A 27,302-nucleotide genomic window follows, 5' to 3' on the forward strand; every position below is an offset into this window, starting at 1 on the left:
CAAAAATTTACGCAAAAAAATACCATTCCTATCAAAGAAGTTATTTCTGGATTAGGGTATCAATTGATCTCAGTGACTAGAGCTGCTTCTCCGCCAATTATAGTTGTGCTAGCTAGCCCTTAATAACCATGAATTCAAAATATTTAGCGCTGGCATATGAAATGAAGGGTTTAAAATTAAAATGTATAAACAATCAATGACCTAATCTTGGCCGAAAAGCCAATAATCTCAGACCCCACGTGACGGAGTTGGCGGCTAAACATTGACTTTGGTCAAAAAAACTGGAACCCAAGTTTTAGCACGACACTTCGACAGACACCTAACATTTACAGCCATCCAGTTCCAAATAGGAAAAAAAAAAAAAGAAAAACACATCTGCGGCAGTGTTTCCCTTTGTGGATTCTTTTGTAATCCAATCCAGTGCTAAATATTCACAATAATCTACCTCTGATGGATACTGACTGACACATTCTACAAGATGTAGTCTAAATGTTGGTTATATCGCCTGCGGTTGAACTCTAACAAGCTGCCATAAGTGCGATCAGCAACACCAACGAAGAGAGATTCTGTATCTGGGCTAAAAGATATTCCAGCAATCTCACCAAAAATATCAATTTCTTGGTAATTAACATACCCAGACTTCGTATCAAAGATATGAACGAAATCTGCTGGCTCAGCCATGACCAGAAACCGACCATCTGATGTGAACTTGACAGCTCTAATTGCTCCCATTATTCCCTTCAATATAGCAAGGGACTTGGATAGGTTTCTTATGTCCCACAATCTGCAAGTAGTGTCCTGATTACCTGTAGCCAGAATTTGCCCATCAGGGTGCCAAGCTGAAGCAAATGAATAGTCCAAATGCCCTTTTAGGCTGCTTGTGACCTGCATTATACAAATAAATTAGACATAGAAAGAATTGAACATCAAAATGCACCAATTATGTAGAGTCCGAGCAAGAATGACATACTTTGCCAGACTGAGCATCGGCAATCAGGCACTCCACACTATCTCCAAGGACTGCAAGCAACTTGCTATCTGGACTTACAGAGGTATTCTGGAAAAAGCAGACAACCATACAGGAAATAAGTACGTAAAAGAGGATGACAAATAGAAATCTAAAGCAGGCTTCAAAAGGCTAGCACTTACATTGACAGACCAGTCGAATGAGAAGCGGTTAAGGCTAGCAAAAGTTTCAGCATCAAAAATTCTGACTTGAGCATCATTATTTGCAGCCATAACTCTCATTGCACCACTGAGGAATAAAAATTTTTAGTTGCTTGCCATCCAAAATGTCATCAAAACTGTCCAAAATTCATATGAGAATCAGTATTTCTCACCTAGGATTACGGTACACATCCACCGCATTGGTGATTGCATTGTCATCAGTAGTTAACTCTGTGCAGAATGCCACCCTAGGTTGATTTAAATACTGAACAAACAAAATAATAAAATAAAAAAATGAGGCCAAATTGCAAATAAAATATCAAATCAATGAACTTCTGTCGAACCAAACACATACCTTGCAAATAAGCTCCCCTTGAGAACCACCTGCCACCAATAAATTTTCTTTAACCGCCATAGTGCTAATCTGCACCCTAGAGAGTTGCTGAGATAGCAATCCAGGTCGTTTCTACAAACAAATCAAAAGAAAGAATTTAAGCCAAGGGCCTCTGAAGAAAGTTAACTGCAGAAGTCAAATTTAATCACAGTCACCTCACTAACCAGGCTGGGAATAATTGGCTTAGCCACATTCAGCACTTCTTTGCCTTTGTGTAACAGTGATGACCAGTGCATTACTGAGTAATTTTGCATGAGGTATACATCGTGCTTTGATGTTGCCCACACCAGATTTCTCAGCTGCACAATAAAAATAAATTAAACTCATGACCATAAACTAATAACAGCATTCTGCAATGCACGAAAGCAGATAAAACAATTAGATCTGCACCTAAAAAGTACATTAAAACTAAATCTTAAATTAGTAAATCATTATGCATGTCTGTTCATGTGGAAGTATAGAAGACCATACATCTTCCACGTAATCCTTCCGCCTACAAAAATGTATATTCCTGTTAACTACAGACTATAACTAGCTTCACCACTCAATACGATGACCAAAACAATTTATAGTCGCAATTCCATCTTCCGACGTCATTACATCAAAAAATTACTCAAACAAATGGAATGCTCAACAGTATTGTTAGAATAAACTGGTTACAGATAGGAAAGACAAACCATTGATTTTCTTGTGCGCAATGCTAAAATTTGAAAATAGTCACTACAAAAATATTTGTTGGGCCATAATTACAGTTCACCTATAAATGCACTTAAATAATTTTGATAGGAGACAATTACATTCGAATCCCATGCAAAACAAAACACTACAAATGCCTATGTCAAAACGATTAACGTGATCCTTGGTAGACTTTATATGTCCCATACAAAATTCAAGCTACATTTACTTCCCTCAAAATACCCATTATGGAAATAAATGGAAAAAAATTCACAAATAGTTTGTAATGCAGAAATTTGCCACATGAAACAAAAATGATGAGAGAAATAGAAAATTGTGTTAAGATTATAATACGACATAGTGTAATGCATAAAATATTATAAACAGTTCAGTATGGTTAAGTAATCAGGACAGACCAGATATTAGCTATAAAAATATAATTCAACACCATGAAACTCTCAACATCACTTAGAATTAGTAAGTAGAGCACAAGAGGCACAAAGCACCATTGACTTTCTTGTGCAAATCAAGAGAATAATGCAGAAAGATTATCCCACGGCTAAGGATGGTAAAAATAGTCAGAACTCACCCTATATAGCTTAAAAATATGACTCAACACAACGACATGAAAATATGATATAACATGAATTCCCTTGGATCACATGCAAAAACAAACAGTACAAATGCATATGCTGCGAAATAGAAAAGGAAAGAGAAATCATATTCACACACAGTGGCTCACGCATGAAAAAATTGCCACAAGAAACAAAAATGACGAAAGATATTGGAAATATCTTTTATGCCAATTAATTGCTACGAAGCATAATACAAAGAAATTACCGCACAGTTACTGAGAGTGACCTGGCTAGGGCCCCCACAATCTAGCATCTATTCAAGAACCTAAATGAGGTTATTTAAATGCACCTACAAGTCCAGACCTCTATCACAAAGAAGGGGGAAAAAGGGACGGAAGGTTAAAACCAAAAATGATAAAACTACATAGCACCACCACCAATGCATAGATCTAAACAGATCCAATAAACACGTTTACCCCCCAACTGAGGTTCAAAAGCCAATGGGCAAAAATAAAATACACAGCTCAGTCACAACAAGATAACTGAATTCGGAACATGGCACCAGTTCTCTAACTTGATTACAGAAAGAATATGCAAAAAAAATTCTGAGGGGAAACTTCAGCATGCGCTTGAAGGAGAGCATCCAAGAATAACATGGGACAGTAAATCAAGTAAAGTAATGCAAGTTGGATTACTCATGCAGAAGATATCTCATGGTAGTAAATCAAGTAAATGAATTGAATTAAACAAGCAGATCGTCCCTCAAGAGCAATAATAAAAGTAACACAGTTCTTATAACTATGAATGCATTTAATAATTTTAAAAAAAATCCAGCAAATTAAGTGTTATTCGCCCTTTAAGTGCAGGACATGCCGTCTACTCAAATTACAGGAATCACTTCAGAGGCCTTTTAGATGCTTTCTATCATACCATATAAACAACGCATCTTTAGCAGCCGGCTGCTCAGGAATTACTCCCAACCTGCTTTGAAGGCTGAAATAAGAGAGAAATAGCATTCCTAAATGCCACAGGTTAAATTCATATAATTAACAGGCAACATAAAATATGCTTCTAACCAACAAATTACAGGAACAATAAAAAAATAAACCATTTATCTAAATGAAAAGATGAGATCATAATCCAAAGAAATGCCAATGACTCTAAATTAATGGATAGTCGGATAAATCAACACCTAGATTCTTAACAAGTGTGATGTAGATGTCTTAGTACCTTGTTCAGATGAGTGTAGCTAAATGTAAAACCCATGGCAACTCTATACCCACAAAAGACTAGGTCCCAGAAATAGTTAAAAACTCGTCAATATCACGAGCTCAGATGATGCAGGACACTGAAGCAGTGGCTTGGGTAAGCATATGCAGGAGTGGGCTGTGAAAGTGTGTGGTTAAACTCTTCATAGCATGTGAATCTGTGCATGTTTGAGAACAACTACAAAAGTAAAGTTCTACAACTATAATTTGTTAATAAAATTTGAAAACCCCAAGTCATACCACAGCCATGAAGCATCAACACCCATAATCAGGATGGTACCTCTGAAAGTATTGCTTTTAAATTTTTACATGTACAACCGTTAGCATGTGCAAGTATAAACTAAAGCATCCTTCACAAATCTGTACAAAAAGGATTCATGTGAATACAAACCCCATCTTGATGCCTCAAATGGGGTACATCAAAATATTTGAAACTAAAAGAAGAATAAGAAAAATTTGTCCAAAAATTTTTTAAGTCAAATTGGAATTAAAATACAGCATATATGACCCTAATCAAATCTCAAGAACTTATCAATCTAAAATTAGCAGACTCCTGCCAAGTTAACTATAAGGCCATATAATTTACCTTTATAACAAAAGGGGGAAAAAAAAAACTACTGAAGACTAAGGTCTCACAGAGCAGCTCTAAGCATACCTTCCAGGTTACAATGAATGGTTCAGGCACAGAGCAATAATCAAATAAAATATGAAGGATAAAGTGTAGTAATATGAAAACAGGACCTGAAAAACTATGAGACTAACAACACGCAAATAATTGAAGTTCAAACCATTTGCAAAGGATGACTACATGGATCACCAAGACCAAAGTTACGATGATGCAGAACAGTATGTGGAAAACCTGATGGCAGCAAACAGCGCCAAATATAAAAAATCAACACATAATTTAAAATTTTAAACACTCTCAAGATTCACGACTCTAATAAAATGGGAAAAGAAAAAGTTATGTGCAGAATGAATTTAAAATTGATATGCGTTCAAAACATTGAACATGCCGACCCATGACATTTTAAAAATCAACCCAATTCTGCTTTGAACAAACTTCTCATAAAAGATGAAGAGTGGAAACCTCAACACAAAGAAATGCAATGCGTCTCCCTTAAAATGGTATAGGAATTGCAAACAAACAGTAGATCAAAAGTAAAAAATGAAGGTAAATGAGCAAATCGTCTACCTGAAAGTGCACAATTGTCGATTTGACAAGCCTTGTGTTAAACTGAAAGTCATAGAAGGCCTTTCCCTTCTCTACATGCAAGCACTCCTGTCAACACAACATGTATATTTAATTATTTAGCACAAAATTTTTGGAGACAATTCCACTCCCTCGAGACAAATAGATATAAAGAGGCTTTAGATTTAGCAAGATATATAGAAACTGACCTTTTCCAACTCTTTGCGCGAACCAGAGAGGTTCTCATAGTTCATGTACTGTCTCAATCTCGCCTCGCGGTACTTATCTCTAGTAAAATTAAGCCTCTCCCAAGGAATTCCTTGTATATCTTTTCCATTTCTTGCTTCCACAGCTGATGTATCCGTTTGCGGCTTACTCTGTTTCCAAAGAACCAGAAACATTAAAGCAAAAACATTTTAATTACAGATTCTAGAATCTAAGTCGTGAGAATCAAGAATAATCGTGAAAGATTAGAAAAAAAAAGTACTGATTCAAAATCATCTTCAAAGTCGGAGTCAAATTCAGCGGTGTCTCTCTGAGGCTCAGGTTCGGCGAAGGGATCGTCGTGTTCGAAATCGTCAACGTCGTAGTAGTCATCGACAACGTATTCGAGATCGTCGTTTTGAAAGTGTTCCATTATTCTACAGTCAGGAACAGGTTAAACAAATTTTAGTCAAAAAAAAGAGAGAGAGAGAGAGCCTTAAACGCCTATATTACTTATAAATAATGGTAAAATTGAAAATTGAAAAGAATTAATGTGAATAAAGAAAAAATTACCTACAAATAATGGTAGACGGTAGATCACGAATGACACAAAGAGCTTTTAAAAAGAAAAAGAACGGGAAGAGTAGAGAAACACAAAATAAAAGGCGCAAAAAGAACGGGAATCAAAACAGTTTTCCCGGGAACCAAACAGAGAGAAAGAAAGAACCAAAACAGTTCAAGGACCGAGAGTACAGCCACAACTCGAATGAAGAATCTAAAAAAGGTTCGTTAAAGTGAAGATTAAGCGAAGAACAAGAGAAAAAAACTTTTAATAAGAAAGGAATCAGGAAGGAAGTAGAATAAATTTTTAGACGATTTTGCGAAAACGGCAACGCCGTCTCTCCACATCCCGCTACTTATAGCGGTGAAGCGGAAGGCCCAGGCAGCGGGGTTGTGTGACTGTGGACCCAACAATAAAAATTAAAACAATTAAAGAATGGAATCCCGTTCGTTTTGTAGGGTCCACTCTCAACCTCATCCACCAAACCTCAAGGGCTAAAATTCATCTCTTTTAGTAACCTTTTTAGCTTTCCCAAACTACCCTTGAAGTTTCATGTAATCCTTTCCTACATTTTCTTTCATTATTTGAAAATTTTCACTTAAGTTTTATTTAGGTGGACGATAATATTAATTTTGATAAAATTAAAATTAATAATAAAAAATATTATATTTATGATTAAAAAATTATTATAATTATAATTAAAAATTTTTAATAAAAATTTTATATTAAATAAATTTTATTAAAATTAATATTTAAATTCAACTAATAATATAATAACTTAAAATTTATTACATTAAAAATATAATAAAATTCAAACGAACACTTAATAAATTATCCATTGCGATCCATTATGAAGAACCACTGTCGTTGAACACGGTGTAAATTCATATCCATAGCATTTTGTTCTCACTTTTCATTTTTTTTTTCTCATTTTTACACGAAAAAGGACAGTTCTGTAAATTCGTTCCCAAAATGTTAATTGTATTTGACTTCAATCAAATGCATAAGGAAAATTGCTAATCCTGATGACAAATTTCCGCCGACAGCTGTCAGAATCTCAGTTGGCAGAGGCTTTTCTATTCCTAACAAATTTAGGAGGTATCTTGCAAATTTCATTAAAAAATTATTAATAAAATCAAATAAATTAACGTTAATAGGCATTGTTTGAGATTTATAATTAATATTAGTATATAGTGTTACCTTTTAAGTTTATTATATTAAATAAATACTTTTAAAAATCATAAATAAAATTATCAATTACTTCATTTATATAAAATTATTGTAAATAATATAATTAATTTTAAAAACTCATTAGCAAAATTCGTAATATATAACTTACCTTAAATCGCGCTATAATGATAAAAATCATTAATTATTTTAATTAAATAAAACTTGGCAATTCGTGAGGCCCATTATCCTCACTGCAGTGTCCACGTGTTGGCTCACAGCACGAGTTCCAGAAGCTTAGCACTCTCCGGTTCTAACACGTGGCCTACAAGCTGAGGGGTCCCTCGACTTATCTATTTTAATAAATTAAAAGCAAAAAGTTTTAACCAGGGTTAGTGTTCAATCGTGGTTTGGTTGGTGAGGGGTTATCGTCCACCGCTTTCCTTCTGGCTTTTGGTCCATTTTGGTCGGTCAAATGGTATCAACCCAGGGGCCTGGGTGGGGTCTTGGCCTCTGGATCCCTGTTTTTTCAATTATTAAAATTTGATAATTTGTATCAAATATTAATAATTTATATATTTATATTTTATTTTACATAAAAATTTATATAATATAATTTATATTGATATAAAAAATATAAAATAATTTTTTAGTTTTTGTTAAGCTCATATATTTATTTGTTATAAAATTTTAAATTATATCATTTTTTTTTATAATTTTCATAATATATCATTTATAATTTTTTAATATTTTAGATTATCAGGTTTTTACTTCACCTTAAGATAGAACCGTCGGGCAATGGTTAAAGGTGAGAAAAAATTTGTAAAATCAAAAATTAATTTGAAATTATAATGTTAAATTCAAATTAATATTTTTTATTTAGTTTAAATTAAATTTAAATATTAAATGTATATATTAAATTTGAATTAAAAAGTGAACAAACAAAAAAAGTTAAATTGAATTAAATTATATATTTTTATTAATGTTTATATATTTTTTAAATTTTTATAAGATAACATATCTAAATTTATTTAAATCTATTAAAATATTATATTAAAATCATATATAAAATTAGAAAAATTGATGAATAAAAAAACAATTAAATTTTAATTTAAATCAAATTAATTTTTTAAAAAATTAATTCAAATTTAAATTAATTAAATTTTAAAATTTTATATTATACATTATCTAATCATATCAATTCAGTCACATTTTTATTATCTACTAATGCTCTCTTATGACTTATTTATAAATATGAATGTTTAAACGTCATTAAAATAAATTCATTATAGTTATAATTTTTTTTTACTACTCTTCTTTCGACATTTCAACCTCACTCATTCTAATTTGTAGAGTGCAAACATAGATATATTTTTTTATCTTTGCCTTTAATTGTCTTTTTTTTTTTCAAAAATACTCTAAGATCAAAGTTCAACACAAACAATTACTTTTCAACTATTTTATTACTAGCATACCATATACGCTGAATTCATTTTATAAAGGTGAAATCAATGTCATCCTATTTGAATTAGCTTAGGTGACAAAAGCATATTCATTCTTCATCTATGATCTCTACCTTTAGTTTGCATGTCTATTTGTGTGTGTTTTTCTTTTTGAGATATAAATTTACCTAAATACACATTTATTTAATCATACTTTTTTTATTCAATTAAATCATTAAAATCATATGAGTTCAATCAAATGAATCTCATATTATATTAATTTAATTTTCTTATTTTGCATATTACTTGCCAAAAATATAAAAAAAATAGAATAACTCTTTATTAGGTATTCATAAGTCTAGTCAAATCTAAACATGATATCAACATCTTAAATATTTGTCTAAGCCTAACTTAATTCAATAATTAAAACTTCAAATTCTATTATGATTCACTTAAATTAATAATGATACAACCCAAACATGTCTAGATAAATTTTTTTGTTAAATTTTAAAACATAAATAGTGTAATATAATTTTTAATATTTGCACTATAATACCCTTATACAATATAAATTATATTTTATATAATTCAAGCCGATGGTGTTTTGAATTTGAATTCAAAACCTAATAAAAACAGACTTTATTTATTTATTTATCAAATCTCATTTGTCAAAATTTTTACTCCCTCTGTCTTTTTTTTGTTGTCTTTTTTTTTAATATTAAAAAATTATATCTTTTTTTTTTAACATCTAAAATTTTTATTTTATTTTATTTTTTTTACATTAAAAATCACAAAAGTTTAATTTTATAAAAAAATTTAAAATTTAATATTAAATATATTATAATCAAATCTTTTCAAATTTTATAAAAATCAATACATAAGAATATCATCTTCGAACTTGCGCATGTAAGCTACTCCACCATTGGAAAAAATTTTAATTACTTTTTCTTTCTTTTTTTTTTTTTTTGTTATCGGTAATGATGGGGGGAGATAAATTTCAGGACCGTAGCTTTTACCTTGACGTGACTCTCCCTTCTTAGGTAGTTGGGTGGGAGAACATTGTAGAACCTGAAATTCAATGTCAACAATGTTAAATTGTTGGTAATCTCCTTTTCAAACACTAGGTTTGATAAGAGAAAAATAAAATTATTGAAAGATAAGAACTAGGAGGGAGGGATGTTGAAAGGAGGAAAAAACTTGTTTTCCATTAAGCCATTATCAAAGTGGGATCAATCAAATAGGGGGCATTTTGTTTCACATATATCCATCTTAGATCAGGTGGGCAACCCATTGAAAGAGAATAGAAGAAGACAAAGAATATGCAAATAGTAATCCCTCTGCAGAGAAATCATCTCTTATTTTCTTGTTTCTATTTTTCATGGAAAGAAAGAGTTTCCAGCCAGGTTTGATTGTGATTGACAACTATTCTAATGAAAACAAAAATTCACTCTCAATTTCATTTCCCATCGATCAAATAAACTTAAATAAAAAATCTTTTCAAGGAAACTCTATGACAAAACTCTTGCACTCCCACGAAATGATAAAACTCTACGACGAAATTTACTGTTTGTGTATGACAAAATTGTTTGATAAAAGTTAAGAGTGTAAATAATATATTAATATTTATAAATTATTTAGATTTAATTTAAATAAAATTGAAATTTAATTTAATTATTATCTAATCGAGTTTGAATTTAAATAATTTAATTTATCAAACAAATTAAATTTAAATATTTTAATATCTGATTCAAATAATTTATAAACTTAATTGAATATTTATATTTTAATATATTTTAATTATTTTAATTAATAATTATTCATTTTATTCGTAATATACTTAATATATAATTTGATTATTCGTAATACTTAATTTTTATTGATTATAAAAATTAAATTTATTTTTACATGTTAAATAAATATAATCAAATGATCTCGAATAATTTAATTTTTATCTTAAATGAAATTCGACTTAAAAAATACTTAATCAAATTTAAACTAAATTTTAAATCTCCAATTTAAAATAAACTAAAACTTAAATATTATGAATTTAATATTATATAAATTTGAATTCAATCGATTACTTTCCTAATAAAAAAAAGTGCCCGTGCTTGTGCTTGTTGTCATGTTGTGCATCGGATGGGTCATGCACCATCAGAATTGGATTTTCCCTAGAATTGTTCAAATAAAACAAACCACAACACCCCCCCCCCCCCCCCAACAAAAAAAAAAAAAAGGAAAAAAGGGGGGGCTAAGGGATGTATGGAGTAGATTGGACGAGTCACGAGTGTTTTTGTGATAGCCAACGTTGTTGGAATCCCATTGGCCCCCTTGCTACTAGTTGGTGGTGGGCGGTGGGCTATCCTTTCTTTGGAAAGATCAATCATGCGTCCCCTCTTGATGAAAATGTACAATACGACGTGAAAAATAAGTTAGGATCAATATATATCAAGTTATATCTTGGTAACAATATTTTGTTTAGTACATCAATGACCATAATCACTCTTTAATCATTGATGTATATACTAAATTACTTCGTCAAGTATTTTTTGTCATTTTTAATGACCGACATTCCACTATTGTTGTGTAGAAAAATGTAGGGAATTAGGAAAGTGAGATGAACAATAGGATAACTTAAATTAATTATAAAAGAAAAAGGATAAATTATGGCAAAATATGTCGGCTACAAGCTGCTTGTAATGATGGGTTTAGTAAGAAAGTATTATTTATAAGGATAATTTTATAAATTACAGCACATATATATATATTTTTTTACAAAAAATTTCAAAATAAATAAATTATTTAATTATTTAAATCATGATAAAATATATCATATCAAATTTAAAATAAATGATTATAAATTATACATTCGAAAACCTCAATAAATATTTATAAGTAAAATTCGATCTCAAAATCTCATGTATAGTACTAATAGCAGATTGCACAATCCAATAAAACTTTGGTGACTACTTTGTTAAATCTTCTTGTTTACATCAGTCCCAGTAGACCAGATTAATTACCAAGTCTTTTTTTGAGGTTCAAAATTGAATATTTGGCCACTAATGCAACTACAATCCGCTTTTAATTGCTTGCCTTATTTGTTTCATGATTTATCTTCATCCCAGATTTTCACATTGTCAAGGCAACAAATTATTGCAAGGTGAAGTGCCTGCCAGTGCCAGCAGCCGCACAACGTTCTCATGGGCTGGCTGGATCTGACCAACTAATTAAGAACCCCATCAATGGCATTTTTGAAGCAGATCACCCCACATACATTCAAGCCCATGTCTACAAATCTAAGCCCTGTTCAATGACAAATAAATAATATCTTCTGTGTAAATACGAATATTTTATTTAATAATTAATAAATAATTTTATTTTTTAAATTGGGTTTGAATTTTTTTCTTACATTTTAGTATAAAAGGAGATGGTAGGTATTGATTTTCTTTAAAAGATCAAATGGTGGTAATACTTATCATATTTGATTCAATTGCTTTTTACATAATCTTTTTGAGCAGGATTTGAATTTTTTTTTCTTTTTAAAATTATTTGTCGTATAAGGATAATCATAATAATGCATATGCTGTTAGCCGTCAATGAAATGCTAAATTGGATTATTGACTTTTTAAATAAAGTATGTGCAAAAGGAACCGCCCCATGTGAATTTCTCACTATATGAAGATCCTCTGAAATAGTAATTCTTCTTCTTCTTCCTTGTAACAGTAAGCAACTCCACTACTCGAGTCAAGATATCCATTCACGAATCCCTTAGTAGAATCGAACAAAATGCAATTTCACCTATACTAATTATATTTATTATATTATAATTAATTATTAATAAATTTGTTAGTGTTGAATTAATTAGTGGTTAAAATCTTATAATCACAAAAAAAAAAAGTGAATAGAAACAAAAATAAAATGTATTATTTAATGTTTGTATTTCAATATTCAAAATAAAGATCAAAATATAAAAAAAAATTCAATTAAATTAATAATACTTGAATGATTTTATTTATAAATAAATAATAAATAATTTATAAAATAAAATAATAACGTAATTTGATGTGATGTTATACGTCGATTTAAAAATTAAAAATACTTAAAATTATTTGTTGCGGAGATAATCGATTTATATTCTAAACTTAAAAATATCTTTAACAAATTTATTAAAATTTTGAATAAAATTTATATTTATAAATGATGATGTTTTGTATAATATTTTATTGTGATTAAATAATTATAAAATTAATAAAAAAATTAGAATTGAAATGCTTCTCGAGTTAAATTCTTCGTTCTAAAACCATCACATTTCTGTGTCACTTTGGAAACCTTTTACTTCACCGTTCACCAATCAAAAGAAAGGTCCAGTTAACAACCTAGTTTCCACCATTCTTAACCCTAAGCCAAAAGTGGAATAAAGAAAGATGGCAGGACGATGCTTATCTTTACATTTTTACCCGAAAAAACCGATTTAGAAATGTATAATGCAAGGGCAATCAGGTCATTCATTTCTGACAAATGAACAAACTGAGACAACATCTCAGTTCTCACTGAACTTAAAAAGTACTCTCAGCTTCACCACCACTCAATTCTCACAATGATGTTGCAAGAACTTTGTTTGGTTTGCTTAATCAGTTTCACTCTACTTGTCGTCCATGTTGGTTCAACTCAACCTCCATTTTCATGTGATTCATCGGACCCATCAACCAAAAACTACCCTTTTTGCCAAACCACACTACCCATTATTCAAAGGGCTAGGGACCTTGTTTCCAGGCTGACATTAGATGAGAAAATCTCTCAACTTGTTAACTCAGCTCCAGCAATTCCACGGCTTGGTATCCCAACCTACGAGTGGTGGTCCGAGGCATTACATGGTGTTACCAGTGTAGGCCCTGGGATCAAGTTTAATGGTACTATTAAAGCTGCCACTAGCTTCCCTCAGGTCATCCTCACTGCTGCTTCTTTTGATGCTTATCAATGGTACCGCATTGGCCAAGTAAGTCTAGTCAATTCAATGAAAATTTAGTTATTTAATCGTTTACTTTGAACTTTTTGTAAGGCTGATATGTTATTAATTGTAATGATGTTAATGAAGGTGATCGGAAGAGAAGGAAGAGCAATATATAATGCAGGGCAAGCTTATGGAATGACATTTTGGGCACCAAATATTAACATATTCAGGGACCCCAGATGGGGGAGAGGGCAGGAGACCCCAGGGGAGGATCCACTTGTTACAGGGAAATATGCAGTGTCATATGTAAGAGGGATTCAAGGAGACACCTTTCAAGGAGGGAAGCTCAATGGGCACCTTCAAGCTTCTGCTTGTTGTAAGCATTTTACGGCTTATGATTTGGATAATTGGAAGGGTATGAACCGGTTTGTCTTTGATGCTCGTGTAAGTGTTAGCCATTGTTGTTTTATTTTTATGATTATATGCATTTTGGATTTGGAGCTTGTTTCAAAGATTCCTCCTAGTTTATAGGTGAGCGTTATGAATTTTATATTTGATCAGAAAGCATGCGCTTTATCGGGTTTTACCCTGATTCATGGGCATTGTTCAATACTCATATTTCCTTGACAAAGAGGAGAAGACTTACAGTTGAAGCCAGTTGTTATAGTGGAGGAAAATGCGGTTGTTATTCCACTTTAGTAAAAGCGACTTTAGTCTCTAATGTTACAAACTCTCTCATCCAGAACAGTATTTAACTTTTGCTGTTGCAGTTAACACTTTTTGTTTGGATATTTGTAGGTTACTGTGCAAGATTTAGCCGACACATACCAACCACCATTCCAGAGCTGTGTACAAGATGGACGAGCAAGCGGCATAATGTGTGCTTACAACAGAGTGAATGGAGTCCCAAGCTGTGCAGATTCCAATCTCTTATCCAAGACAGCGAGAGGATTATGGGATTTCAAAGGGTAATTTATATCAATAAAGTGCTGCGTATTCTTTTCCTGTCATTTGTCAATTGTCAAGACCCCAATGACATTTTAATATGTTAAAATAAATTATTAGTTCTAATTGACTCTATTCACTGCATGAAAATTTTAATCAGGTATATCACATCGGATTGTGATGCAGTCGCGATCATTCATAATGCTCAAGGATATGCCAAATCACCGGAAGATGCTGTTGTTGATGTTCTTACAGCTGGTATGCGGGACCTCAGCCTTTGTAATATTATCCTATGTAGCATTGCAGCAACATGTGCCTAGTTTTATCTTTGTCCGTGTATTTTCATATTTTGTCTTTTTTGGTATTTGAGGGTATCAGAATTTGAGTTCTAATAATTGCAAAGTCCACACACTACCAATAATTTCTTCCTCATCACACTATTACAGTATGTCTACGATTTTGGATCCTAGATATTGCACCACTGTGAATCGTGATCCTGTGGGCTCATAGCCTATTACAGTATGTGCGGCTTGTGCCCATGGCAGCCTGCTAAGACTTTTGTCTTCTTTAATTCTTCTGTACGCTTAGATTGATGCAGTTCCTTACCAAGAGGGGAAAATTGAATATTACTGGCACTCGTCTTCTAACATTTTCTGCACCTACAATTGTAGCGAGAAATACTTCTATGGAAAACGTGTAGCATAGGATTTTAAAGAATGTGATGAAATTTTGATAATTCATCTTTGATAATCTCTATGACAAGCATCATAAAAAAACTTAAAAGGTGATACTTGTCATATGTAATTTATGCAATCTAAATGAGATTTTATGAGGCCAATGCTAATTGTGACAGCATTTATTTATAAATGATTAATGTGATTTAGTTGAACACTTGCATTTTATGAAAGTTGTTTCTTGTTTTTCTTATGGGAAAGACAACAAAGAGGTAATATATAAGGTGGAAGGTATGAACTAATTGTTGACTTTGGTTCACAAAGACCTTAGTTTATTGGAATAGAATGAAATTTAATTAAAACAAACTACTGCATCCCAAGAAAATGGTTTTTGTTTCATTTCTGTTGATGGATTTATACTGCTCGTGAATTCCATTTAACATTTCAATCATGAAAATTTTGTGGATAAAACAAATAGATGCCATTATGTTTTTGTTTGACAAACATTTACAGGCATGGATGTCAACTGTGGATCCTACTTGCAGAAATATACCAAATCAGCAGTAATGCAGAAAAAACTGCCTGAATCTGAAATAGACAGAGCTCTGCATAATCTCTTTGCTGTTAGAATGAGGTTAGGCCTTTTTGATGGAAATCCAGGGCAACGTCCTTTTGGCAACATTGGGACTGACCAAGTTTGCTCCCCAGAGCACCAGGTTCTAGCACTTGAAGCTGCTCGCAATGGCATTGTCCTTTTAAAGAATGATGCAAAACTCCTTCCACTTCCAAAAGCAACCACGTCCCTTGCTGTAATAGGCCCTAATGCCAATTCTGCAAAAACACTTCTTGGAAACTATGCAGGCCCTCCGTGCAAGTCTGTTACTCCTTTGCAAGCATTACAGAGCTATGTTAAGAACACTGTTTACCGCCCTGGTTGTGATACTGTTTCTTGTTCTACTGGTGCAAGTGACAAAGCTGTAGACATAGCAAAACAGGCAGATTATGTAGTGTTGATGATGGGATTAGATGAAACTCAAGAAAGAGAGGAGCTTGATCGTGTTGATTTGTTGCTTCCTGGGAGGCAACAGGAACTCATCACTAGTGTTGCAAAAGCTGCAAAGAGACCGGTTGTTTTGGTGCTTCTTTCTGGAGGTCCAATTGATGTTTCTTTTGCCAAGGATGATCCGAGAATTGGTGGCATTTTTTGGGCAGGTTATCCCGGACAAGGAGGAGGTATTGCACTTGCAGAAATAATCTTTGGTGATCACAACCCAGGTAACAAGCCATCACCATGTCCTTGCTTAGAGAAAAAGTGCTTCTTTTCTATCTATGCAAAATAACTGATGCTGTCGATTGCTAAAGAAATGTTATGATTAATGATGGTTCACTAAATGTTGCCATGCAGGGGGAAGATTACCTGTAACTTGGTATCCTCAAGAGTTTACCAAAGTACCAATGACAGACATGAGGATGAGGCCCGAATCATCTTCAGACTATCCTGGCCGCACCTATAGATTCTATAAAGGAGACAAAGTCTTTGAATTTGGTTATGGCATTAGTTATTCAAAGTATTCTTATGAGTTCACCCGTGCGTCCCAAAATAGTATTTACTTGAATCATTCTTCAAGTTTACGTACGACTGTGACCTCAGATTCCGTACAATACAAACTAGTTTCAGAGCTAGGTGCAGAAGTCTGCGATCAAAGGAAGTTTATAGTTTGTGTTGGAGTGAAAAATCATGGGGAGATGGCAGGTAAGCATCCCGTGTTGCTATTTGCAAGGCAAGGAAACCGTGGAGATGGGAGGCCAAAGAAACAATTGATTGGATTCCAAAGTGTGATTTTAAGTGCAGGGGAAATGGCTGAAATTCAGTTTGAGGTAAGCCCCTGTGAGCATCTAAGTAGGGCTAATGAATATGGTCTGATGGTAATGGAAGAAGGAATACATTTCCTGGTTGTAGGAGATGATAAGCACCCAATTACTATTGTAATTTGATACATGTGGGCCAGACAGGCCACAAGTTCCGATAATAATTTATCAAGTACATAAGATATTAATATCCATCATGTATTTTTAGGAAGAAGCTTTGTTTTAATTCTACTTTGTATCTAGTTGTTGGTTGAATGAAACATATGGCAGAAGGCCAGACTATGCATGCAAAACATTTATTAAGGTGGCCTTCAGAAAAAACAATCTTCAGTTTAAGCCAACATGATCTTCCAAATTGTACCAAGATTGAGATTTTCCAGACCAAACAATTCTTAGATGCCTTCTATTGAGGAATTAATTGATATTATATATATATATATATATATTAATTCTTTTTCATCTAAATTTTTTCACCATTAGTAGTGGAAGGGTATTAACATAGGGCAAAGCATGCGGTGTTGCTGTTTGTGAGGTAAGCAAAGGCTTATAATGGGAGGCCAATGAAACAATAGGTGGGATTCAAAATTGTTGATCCGAATGCAGGGGCAAGAGCAGAAATTAAATTTGAGTTGAGCCGAGCATCTTAGTAGTGCAAATGAAGATGATCTGATGGTGATGGATGAAGGATGAAGGATCCGATTTCTTGAGCATTTGAGATGAATCAGAGACTACAGTCGTTTTCTCTGGTGGTGCCACATCAAAGCAGGAGAGGGCCATGCCTGTCCCAAGAATTTTGAAACTCCTTTAGCAATCATCCTAAAACTAGATTTAACATATTCCATTATGGTTTTGACTCATTAGCATTCTTTCGAAGTTCAAAGAATCATACTAAATACAGTATTAAGCTAAACAAGAGAGAAAAATCCATTAACAAGAGAAAGAACCATGTGATTGCTGATTGCGTAAACCTAAGGATGGGTGAAATCATTAATTTTTTAATCTGCCATGTCATGTGGTAGTTTGCAAAAAATATAGAATCAATCCTCCATCAAGTAATTATCATATACTATAATTTCTTGTTTACTTTTCAGTTCTCAATGTGATCAAGTCTTTTTTTATATCATGTTATGAAGCATGAGGAAAATCCAACCATTGTTTATTGGTCATAATTTTACAAGAATTGTGGCGATTGGTCTGGATCCTGTCGTTAATGAAGCATATCCTTTGGATCATGTTCTAGGTACATTATAATTGTTATAACATAGGGGTTACTTCATCGTAATTTTGGCCGCCGGTCATTAGTATCCACACGTAAAGGCAGACAAAGTTTACAAAATGAAGCTCCCAAAGCTCTACAATCTCTCATCTTTCATTCTCTTAACTTCACTTCTTCTCTTGGCTGAATCAGCTGAGCCACCGGTCACCTGTGATCCTTCTCACCCATCATCCAAACTCTACCCTTTTTGCAATACCACATTGCCAATCAGCCAAAGAGTTGAAGACATAATATCTAGGCTCACACTTGATGAAAAAATATCACAGCTAGTTAACACAGCCCCTCCAATTCCACGACTCGGCATCCCTGCCTACCAGTGGTGGTCCGAAGCCTTACATGGCGTCGCCTTTGTTTCCAACTCCACCTATGGCATCCAGTTCAATGGGAAGATTCGAGCTGCCACAAGTTTTCCTCAAGTCATTCTTACTGCTGCTTCCTTTGATGCCCACCTCTGGTATCGCATTGGTCAAGTGAGTCTCAACTCCTTACTACCATACATTGTTTAGATAATTTACCCAAAGTCTTTGGTCCATGCCAAACAAATTCATGTCATTCCTTTTAGATTTCAAACTTTTTGAAAAATGTTATATTATCTTTCATCAATGCCACCTTATTAGAGTCAATGTCTACATCAACAATTCAACATACACATTAGTGAAAAAAAACAATGAAAAACTAACTCTATTACCAATTAAATTGAAATTTACAATTTCATGTACATGGATTATTTGTACAATTTGACCTATAAAATAATAGGCTCCTACACAAAGATAAAGTAATTACTCATATTTGGAAAGATTGTTGCTTGGAGCTTTCACATTGTTTTTTTGATAATGGAGTATAGGTCATCGGAAGAGAAGCTAGAGCACTATTTAACGCTGGACAAGCAAGAGGGCTGACATTTTGGGCCCCAAATATAAACATATATAGGGATCCAAGGTGGGGAAGAGGGCAGGAGACACCGGGTGAGGATCCACTGGTTTCAGGGAAGTATGCAATGTCATTCGTGAGAGGGGTTCAAGGAGACTCTTTCCAAGGAGGGAAGCTTGGACAACATCTTCAAGCATCAGCCTGCTGCAAGCACTTCACAGCATATGACTTGGACAACTGGAAGGGTGTCAGTCGATTTGTCTTTGATGCTAATGTAAGTCCACACTTTAAGACAAGTTTTCCATCTTGTTTGTTCTTTTTTTTATCTTCATTTTTAGTATTTTTGGTAGATTTCATGTCGATGGTTCATTTCTGATTAGAGTCCTTCGTTTTTTACCCCTTGCTTCAGGTAACATTGCAGGATTTAGCAGATACATACCAGCCTTCATTCTATGGCTGCATACAACAGGGAAGAGCCAGCGGGATTATGTGTGCATACAATCGTGTCAATGGAGTCCCCAACTGTGCAGACTACAATCTCTTATCCAAAACAGCCAGAAAACAATGGGATTTCCAAGGGTAAGGAAAGTGAATATTCCATTAACTTGATAGCCAAATCACTTGGATTATTATTATGATACATTACAAATGAATTAATGTTATTTGCATTGATGGGTTGAAAACTACTAGGTATATTGTGTCAGATTGTGATGCAATCCAAAATATGTACGAGAAACAGGGATATGCAAAATCACCTGAGGATGCAGTCGCTTATGCCCTCAAAGCTGGTAATGCTTTCATTCTTGACATGTTTTCAGTTTAAGAGGGACTTCTAGCATTGAACGTAATGATTAGCCAAAAGGTTTATGATTGTCATTGTTGGGGATTTAGCAAGCAGATCACAGAATGTTGTCTCTTTATGCTAAACCAAACTTTGAATCACAACTTTGCAGGAATGGATGTCAACTGTGGTACGTATTTGCAGGACCATACCAAATCTGCTGTCAAAAAGAATAAATTACCTGAATCCCAGATAGATAGAGCCCTTCAGAACCTTTTTTCTGTTAGAATGAGACTGGGGCTTTTCAACGGCAATCCAGCTAAACAGCCTTTTGGCAACATTGGTTTCAACCAAGTCTGTTCCAAAAAGCACCAACATCTAGCCCTTGATGCTGCTCGCGATGGCATTGTCCTTTTAAAGAACCATGCCAGACTTCTCCCTCTTTCAAGAGCAAAAACCAGGTCCCTTGCAGTAATAGGCCCCAATGCAAATATTCCACATACACTTCTTGGAAACTATGAAGGCCCTCCTTGCAAAACTGTTACACCATTACAAGCATTGCAGAAGTATGTTAAGAAAACCAGGTATCACCCAGGTTGTAACACAATAAGTTGTTCTTCAGCTTTAATCGAGGAAGCAGTTCAAATAGCAAAAGAAGCAGATCAGGTGGTGTTAATAATGGGACTTGATCAAACTGAAGAGAGAGAAGATTTTGATCGTCTGGACTTGTTGCTCCCAGGGAAGCAAAAGAAACTCATCACTAGCATTGCAAGAGTTGCAAAGAAGCCTGTTGTTCTTGTGCTTCTTTGCGGAGGTCCAGTAGATGTATCTTTTGCCAAATATGACCAGAATGTTGGAAGCATTTTGTGGGCCGGTTATCCAGGTGAAGCTGGGGGACTTGCACTAGCAGAAATCATCTTCGGTGACCATAACCCAGGTAACCCTCAGTTGTAAAGCTTGTAGGATAAAATTAATTCCATTTCTTTACATAAAAAACTGGAAGAGGCAATTCAGTATTATAGATAAATGACTTACAATACCTGTTTCAATGCAGGAGGGAGATTGCCCGTTACTTGGTATCCACAAAGTTTCACCAAAACACCAATGACAGACATGAGGATGCGTGCTGAACCATCTTCAGGCTACCCTGGCCGCACTTACAGATTCTACCAAGGCCCAAAGGTTTTTGACTTCGGCTATGGGCTCAGCTACTCAAATTATTCTTACAAATTCCTCTCTGTGACCCAAAAAAAGCTTTACTTCAATCAGCATCCAAGTGAGCATATTAACAGGAAGTCCAATCCTATCAGATTTGTATCAGTTTCAGAGATGGGCACCAAACTCTGTGAGAAGAGTAAGTTTACAGTCAAAGTTGGAGTTGAAAACTCTGGAGAGATGGCAGGTAAGCATCCAGTGTTGTTATTTGTTAGGCATTCAAGGGTGGGAAAAGGGAACCCCATGAAACAATTGATTGGATTCCAGAGTGTGAATCTGAAGGCAGGAGAGAAGGCTGAAATTGAATTTGAACTTAGCCCTTGCCAGCACCTTAGCAGAGCCAATGAAGATGGTTTGATGGTTATAGAAGAAGGCTTTTATTTCTTGATTATGGAAAACAAAGAGTATGAGATCAGAGTCGTCATCTAAACAAGGGGAGCAGGGACTGGCAAATTCACCCAGTTGATGATAAACGGTCCCTAACTAGGCAGCAAGCCAAGCATCACTATATAGGAAATTCCAAAAGGCACTAGCCAAATAAATGTTGCCCTAAACACCTTAGTCCTTCAGGTATTAGTTGCAAATCAATGCATTTCAATTTCATAAATAACAATCAGCTACAGTGAAAATGAAATTATGAAACTAATGGCACTTGAACTCATCAAATTTTTATTTTGCACTAAACAGAAATTTTGTTCCAGTGACCCACAAAATGTGATTTTAGATTATGTAGTTAAGTCACCAACTCTGACAAGTCTGTTAGCTGATGCGATACTAGGCCAGTAAAAACGTGAAATGTGACACTGATGTGAATATAGTTAGCCATGTCTCCAATGTGAATAATGCACAACATAAAATGTTTGGGAGGTACTCCAAAATCATCAACTTAAACCTTTCAATTGTAATGTATTTGATACAATAACAAGGAATATAGGTGTAAATTTGCTTCACTGCCAGAAGTTTAAAATATAATTACTTTATCATCATTACTTTCAAGTAGCCATATCTAACATCAAAGATGCCTAGAGGGAATAATGAGTTCTATTATATGATACTCAATTTGAACAAAATGTAGTTAGTCAACAGGTAATCCTCCAAAGATGCATTCTAAAAGGCATTAAACTTGTTCCAAACATACCATTATGCCCAACAAAGGGGAAAACAAATAATTATTGGTAGTTGAAGTTCAACCACAGTTAATAATCGCATAAATAGGAGGAAGCATACATGCCGTTAGGTTACAATAGAAAGTGCAAAGATAAGTGAGCAGAAAATTATTTGCAGATTCAAAAGCAGAAGCTTACCTAGGTTTAAGAGAATGAAAAATGTATTCACTAGCATTTGGCGGGACAGTCTGTGATAGATCATAAGGGCCAGTCCCAGAAAAGCCTCTGAAGGGAAAAAAATGACAATTTTTAATTAGAATGCTTGGCAAATGCTAGTGAATACATTTTTAATTCATCATACGGGCCAATCCCAGAAAAGCGTCTGAAGTATTTATTCTATTGACATGATGAATTAATACCATGCTAATCCATATCTCAGAAAATGAGTAAAATTTTGCTTAAATTTTTTTATTTAACATTATTCATCCCATCTCCCTAAAGTTATGGGATATAAGGCTTAGTTTTTTGAGGTTGTTGTTGTTGTATTATTCATCCCATCTCCCATGATCCCATCAAAAAAAGATGGTCTTCACCCATGATCAACCAGGGAGTAGAAAGGAGAAGGTTCAGTCTATAAGACGGTAGGTTCAATACCATGCCCTTAACTTCCAATTCAACCCAAACTCTATCACAAACATGCAACTTTTACCATGCAGGAAATTATTTCTTCCAAAAAATAGAAGGAAACTTTCTAAAATGAAATCCATGATACACAAGCCTAGTATAGAGAGCAGACCGATAAGAAAAATATATTTACCTGCTCTCTACTGAAGCTGGACTATGTCCTTAACTTCCAATTAACAGACTTCGCATCAAGGTCACTACACTCTCCAACATCCCTCTCACCAAGAATAACATGTAAAGGGGGGTCAAGAAACGGTCCCAACATGAGATCAAAGTGATGAAACACGGATAACCATTTACTTCTTGACAACTCTGACCCGTTTGCAGAAACATCTCCTTTGACTAGTAGCATATCAGGCTTCAAAATCTGGAGAGATTTCTGCATTGCTTATTACTAAAGAATGTCAGTATCTTTTACTTCAAAATTTTCTAAATAAAAATACAAAACTTTAACCACTGATTGTTTGTTGCTTTTGCCACTTGTTTTTTCCTTTGTGAAGCAAACAAAAAAAATACAAAACCAAGCGATAATTTTAATAATCAGACAAAGTCTTATTCAAATGAACTTAAAGTCACAGAGATTTCAGAATTCCTATATCTCTCTATTCTTCAAACAAAAAATAACTGTTATTTATAAATCAATAGCAACTACCTCACCTCCAAGCCAAGCAAGGTCATGTCATCTTTCAAAACAAAATTTCTCATTTCCCTTAAGAATTCGATGAACCCAGAAAATAATTTAATAAATATAACCACCTTCACCTAATGCATGAGATATAAAGTTTTTTTAAAAGTTCAAACTGCTTACAGCAAACAGGGTTGAAAAAAATTTGACCTTGAAAAACTTGGACATGAAATATTCTGTGAAATAGGGGTTGACAAAACCAACTTCAGAGCCAAGCAAGAGCAAGTTGGCGACCATCATAACCTTAAGATCGTCAGGCGAAGCATCTTCGTTCCCGACATGTTCATGGGGATGGTCGGTGGTGTTTGGCAGCAGTTCGCTAGAAGGAAATCAGACCCACTCTTCATATACTACGAAAGCAGAGATTATTATTACAGGAAGGAAACAAAGACCTACAGGCAACTGCTACCATTTTCAATGGTTTTTTTTTTCTAAGGAATGACTATATAGCCATATAGGTGTTCGCCATTTTTATTGTTGTTGACCTTTGAACTCATTGTATAAGCAGTAATACTTGGTGAGTTACAACTTTCTATCGACATTCACAAAAGGGGTGAGTTAAAAAGAATGACTAGTTGGAAAATTGGCCCAATTCACACTGGTCGGATTGAGCTTATTTTTTTAATTAGGATGAAATTAAATTTAAATATTAAATATTTATATTAGGGTAAAATTAAATTTTAAATTAAAAATAAAAGATTAATAAAAAATTTAATTTAAATCAAATTATACATTTTTATTAGTTTTTATATTTTTTTTATTTTTATAAAATTTAAATTATTTTTTATATATTTATTTAAATATATAAAAATAATATAAAAATAATATAAAAAAATAAAAAAAATAAAATTTAAAACCAATGAACCGAATATAATTTAGTTTGAATCAGATCGTATGAAAGTTTAATTCGAATTAAATCTAAAAATCATAAAATTTTATATTATTAAAAAAATAAATAAAAATTTATCCAAACTGTTATTATTTTATTTTTTATTTTTCATGAATTTTTGAAATCGAATCGAATCTAATATTAATTGTTATCTACCTATCTTTAATTTTTTTATAAAATTAAATTGATAAAATTTAATTCATATCAAATCATGTAAAAATTTAATTCAAATAAAATTTAAAAATTATATATTATTCAAAAAAAATTGAATGAAGTTCAATCCAAACCATTATTACTCTATTTATAAACTTTTGAAACCAAATCGAATTAGGTCTACACAGTTATATCTCTATCTTTAATTTTCTATGGACTTATGGAAGGGATTATATTCTCGCTCTTGTATCTCTACTTAATTAAAAAAAAAATGGAATATATAAGATATACTCATAAAGTGGGATAATTAAACTTGAATTTTAATTGAATTGTTTTATATAATTATTATAATAAATTTTAAAAAATAATATTTTTAAATTTAAAATTTAGCATTTATAACTCTTTCTTTAATTTTTAATTTCTTTTATAAAAATAATATGTTGACCTTGAATTGTTTTAATATCAAATTTTCAATATATTTTTTTTACTTTGACCAAAATTTACGAATTCGAACATTTATACTCGTCCAATCATCTTATTTGAAAATTCCATAGAATTTGATTGTGGGTATAATTTCTAAAAGTTGAATATTGCAAGAATTCATAATGCAAATATCAATCCAAATTGACATCAAATTTAAACGAAGAAATTTGTAATTTATCATAATTAGAATCAAGACGTTATTTCAAAGACTTTAAAGTCAACTCAAAACGTTGGGATCCAAGGTGAGACTATGTTTCTTAGCTACCAAAGGCTAATCTCACCAACTCTCTTAATTTTGGTCCAGTTCGAAATTTCATAAACTTATAAAATAAATAGGAGCTTAGCTGCTTAATTTGTATGTAAATATAATAATTTAAAGCATAACACAAAAATATAATATATAAATAATATGAATAAAAATATGAAAAAACACGATTTAAAATTTTACAAAAATCATAAATATGTTTAATAAAATTAAAAAATTATATTATATATTTTATGTAAAATATGATGCGAATATAATATTTTATATTATATGATAATGCGAATTATCATATCTATTTATATATAATAGTCACTATTTATATTGCATCAACAAATATTTAGCACTTTTAATGCAATTTCTAGTTCATAGTTGAGGAATATATTGGAGATTGAATAAGATAACAAATGTGATATGTCACATAGATAACAGTCATAAAATATTGAAAAGCTTTTCGATGAATCAATGAAGTATAAGAAATAAGAGGAAATGAAAGAGAATCAGGGAAAAGGTTTGATTAGAAAAAATGCAAAGAAAATGAAATTGTGAATGTGTTACTTGTTCGGTACCATTTTTTTTATACCTTTATAGATATTTATGTGATTGGTTGAATTTTCAAATGTTAAGCTTAACTATCAAAGTTTTTAATGAAATGACCATCAAAATATAACAAGTACAATTAATTTAAACAGCACTGAGATTTTGACAAAATTTTTCATTCCACCATATAATCCAAAACCTTATTAAATTTTAATAAAATAACTTATACAAAGAGTAACGCAACTTACCTCATTATTGTTGACCAAACTATTTATAAAAAATTAATTATTTAATAAATTCATAAATAAGATCACTCAACTCATGCGTGAATTTACAAAATACGAATAATTAATTAACGTGTAAAAATTCAATCAAAATTCTAATAAAAAAGTTACAATAAATTAGATATTTTTATTATATCACATGTTTAATGAGATGGAAAAAATTGTAAAAAATAAGAACCGACTGTAAATTTTCTTTATATAAGCTTGTTTTTCATTGATGTGATTGATTTTTTACTTAAATATCTTGAAATTGTAGGGAAGTTAAGGGCTTAAATTTAGGCTCAAGACTCGGAAAACTGTACTGGTTCTATCATATGGATGATGCTGGCCTAGTCAACTCGTTCGAGTCAATGACAACTCCAAACCCGACTCGCATGGCAATGCTAGGGTTTTTTGTCATTCTCCCGCAAAGTTAAGCTAAAGGTTTGTTTGTTAAATATAATAAAATTCTTAAATACTACACATGAAATAGACGCTTTCCAAACAGAGCGTGGACGAGAGATTTACTACGGTTATTTTTGTCACGCGACGCACGCACTGTAATTTTAACTTTAGCGTTAAAATTAACTGTTAAGTGGATGTGTGTCGTAATTATTTACTTTTTACTTTTATAAATTTTTTTTAACTAACAGTGTGTTTGGCAAGGAAGAAAAAATGGGAAAGAAAAAATTATTTTATAAGAGCAAAATAAAAAAATAAATGAATTTGCTCATTTTTTTTAAATCAATAATTTCAAATATGAAAGGAAAATATCCATTTAACTTAAATTAATAATTTATTTACAAATTTACCTTTAATTTCTTTTTTTATTGTTCATATTGTTTTTTTCTTTTTTTCTTTCTTTCATACATCTTGTGAATTTCAATACGCGTATCTTCTTCTTATTGGTTGATATCTACTAGACAAAAGTTGCTAATCTTTCGACTTGTAAAGTTACAAAATACCCCCTTTTTATTTCCAATTCACTTGCAAAAATAGAAATAGGTTGGCACATA

The 27,302-nt window shown here is 32.6% G+C and overlaps 4 protein-coding genes across 11 annotated transcripts; 2 read left to right on the forward strand and 2 right to left on the reverse strand.

Moving 5' to 3' along the window:
- Nucleotides 1-157: 157 nt before the first annotated feature.
- Nucleotides 158-6,363, reverse strand: LOC111315586 (putative WD repeat-containing protein C2A9.03). Of its 3 annotated transcripts, none has more exons than XM_022917425.2 (10): nucleotides 6,046-6,363; nucleotides 5,756-5,909; nucleotides 5,478-5,645; nucleotides 5,272-5,358; nucleotides 1,726-1,860; nucleotides 1,523-1,633; nucleotides 1,341-1,432; nucleotides 1,150-1,255; nucleotides 971-1,057; nucleotides 158-885 (listed from the first exon to the last, which is right to left on the reverse strand). In XM_022917425.2, exons 2-10 carry the CDS (start codon nucleotides 5,903-5,905, stop codon nucleotides 472-474), a joined length of 1,350 nt encoding a protein of 449 aa, XP_022773160.2. In that variant the 5' UTR covers nucleotides 5,906-5,909; nucleotides 6,046-6,363; the 3' UTR covers nucleotides 158-471. The 3 variants fall into 3 exon arrangements, with proteins under 3 accessions (XP_022773160.2, XP_022773159.2, XP_089605524.1); XM_022917424.2 differs by having other exon boundaries at nucleotides 1,717-1,860; XM_089749398.1 differs by lacking the exons at nucleotides 5,272-5,358; nucleotides 5,478-5,645; nucleotides 5,756-5,909; nucleotides 6,046-6,363 and adding an exon at nucleotides 3,742-5,256.
- Nucleotides 6,364-13,227: 6,864 nt separating this feature from the next.
- LOC111314954 (putative beta-D-xylosidase 7) lies at nucleotides 13,228-17,372 on the forward strand. The gene is made up of 6 exons (XM_022916573.2): nucleotides 13,228-13,636; nucleotides 13,736-14,035; nucleotides 14,390-14,559; nucleotides 14,697-14,794; nucleotides 15,724-16,485; nucleotides 16,616-17,372. Exons 1-6 carry the CDS (start codon nucleotides 13,238-13,240, stop codon nucleotides 17,203-17,205), a joined length of 2,319 nt encoding a protein of 772 aa, XP_022772308.2. The 5' UTR covers nucleotides 13,228-13,237; the 3' UTR covers nucleotides 17,206-17,372.
- A 907-nt stretch (nucleotides 17,373-18,279) lies between these two features.
- On the forward strand, nucleotides 18,280-21,901 carry LOC111315588 (putative beta-D-xylosidase 7). The gene is made up of 6 exons (XM_089749401.1): nucleotides 18,280-18,825; nucleotides 19,200-19,499; nucleotides 19,635-19,804; nucleotides 19,916-20,013; nucleotides 20,179-20,943; nucleotides 21,061-21,901. The coding sequence occupies exons 1-6, from the start codon at nucleotides 18,415-18,417 to the stop codon at nucleotides 21,648-21,650; spliced, it is 2,334 nt and encodes a 777-aa protein (XP_089605527.1). The 5' UTR covers nucleotides 18,280-18,414; the 3' UTR covers nucleotides 21,651-21,901.
- On the reverse strand, nucleotides 19,806-24,215 carry LOC111315587 (uncharacterized). Of its 6 annotated transcripts, none has more exons than XR_016330720.1 (5): nucleotides 23,847-24,206; nucleotides 23,145-23,390; nucleotides 22,526-22,612; nucleotides 21,047-21,243; nucleotides 19,806-20,544 (listed from the first exon to the last, which is right to left on the reverse strand). XR_016330720.1 is itself a non-coding variant. In XM_089749400.1 (3 exons), exons 1-2 carry the CDS (start codon nucleotides 23,934-23,936, stop codon nucleotides 23,166-23,168), a joined length of 315 nt encoding a protein of 104 aa, XP_089605526.1. In that variant the 5' UTR covers nucleotides 23,937-24,215; the 3' UTR covers nucleotides 19,806-21,243; nucleotides 23,145-23,165. The 6 variants fall into 6 exon arrangements, 2 of the variants coding, with proteins under 2 accessions (XP_089605526.1, XP_089605525.1); XR_016330719.1 differs by having other exon boundaries at nucleotides 19,806-20,923; XR_016330722.1 differs by having other exon boundaries at nucleotides 19,806-21,243; nucleotides 23,847-24,215.
- Between the last annotated feature and the right edge of the window lie 3,087 nt (nucleotides 24,216-27,302).

This window comes from Durio zibethinus, chromosome 20, assembly GCF_047325235.1.
Source record: "Durio zibethinus cultivar Kanyao isolate XHJ-2024 chromosome 20, ASM4732523v1, whole genome shotgun sequence".
Classification (NCBI taxonomy): Eukaryota; Viridiplantae; Streptophyta; class Magnoliopsida; order Malvales; family Malvaceae; genus Durio; species Durio zibethinus.

Bases quoted from the DNA above. Each gene is read 5' to 3' on its own strand.
- LOC111315586 (XM_022917424.2), bottom strand. From the start codon at position 5,905: ATGGAACACTTTCAAAACGACGATCTCGAATACGTTGTCGATGACTAC. The intron at 5,359-5,477 runs GTCAGTTTCTAT...TTGTGTTGACAG, and splicing joins CGCGCAAAGAGTTGGAAAAG to GAGTGCTTGCATGTAGAGAA. The intron at 1,433-1,522 runs GTATGTGTTTGG...TTGTTTGTTCAG, and splicing joins AAGGGGAGCTTATTTGCAAG to TATTTAAATCAACCTAGGGT.
- LOC111314954 (XM_022916573.2), top strand. From the start codon at position 13,238: ATGATGTTGCAAGAACTTTGTTTGGTTTGCTTAATCAGTTTCACTCTA. The intron at 14,036-14,389 runs GTAAGTGTTAGC...GGATATTTGTAG, and splicing joins GGTTTGTCTTTGATGCTCGT to GTTACTGTGCAAGATTTAGC. The intron at 14,560-14,696 runs GTAATTTATATC...AATTTTAATCAG, and splicing joins GGATTATGGGATTTCAAAGG to GTATATCACATCGGATTGTG.
- LOC111315588 (XM_089749401.1), top strand. From the start codon at position 18,415: ATGAAGCTCCCAAAGCTCTACAATCTCTCATCTTTCATTCTCTTAACT. The intron at 19,500-19,634 runs GTAAGTCCACAC...CCCTTGCTTCAG, and splicing joins GATTTGTCTTTGATGCTAAT to GTAACATTGCAGGATTTAGC. The intron at 20,944-21,060 runs GTAACCCTCAGT...GTTTCAATGCAG, and splicing joins CTTCGGTGACCATAACCCAG to GAGGGAGATTGCCCGTTACT.
- LOC111315587 (XM_089749400.1), bottom strand. From the start codon at position 23,936: ATGATGGTCGCCAACTTGCTCTTGCTTGGCTCTGAAGTTGGTTTTGTC. The intron at 23,391-23,846 runs GTCAAATTTTTT...TAAGCAATGCAG, and splicing joins TCATGTCCAAGTTTTTCAAG to AAATCTCTCCAGATTTTGAA.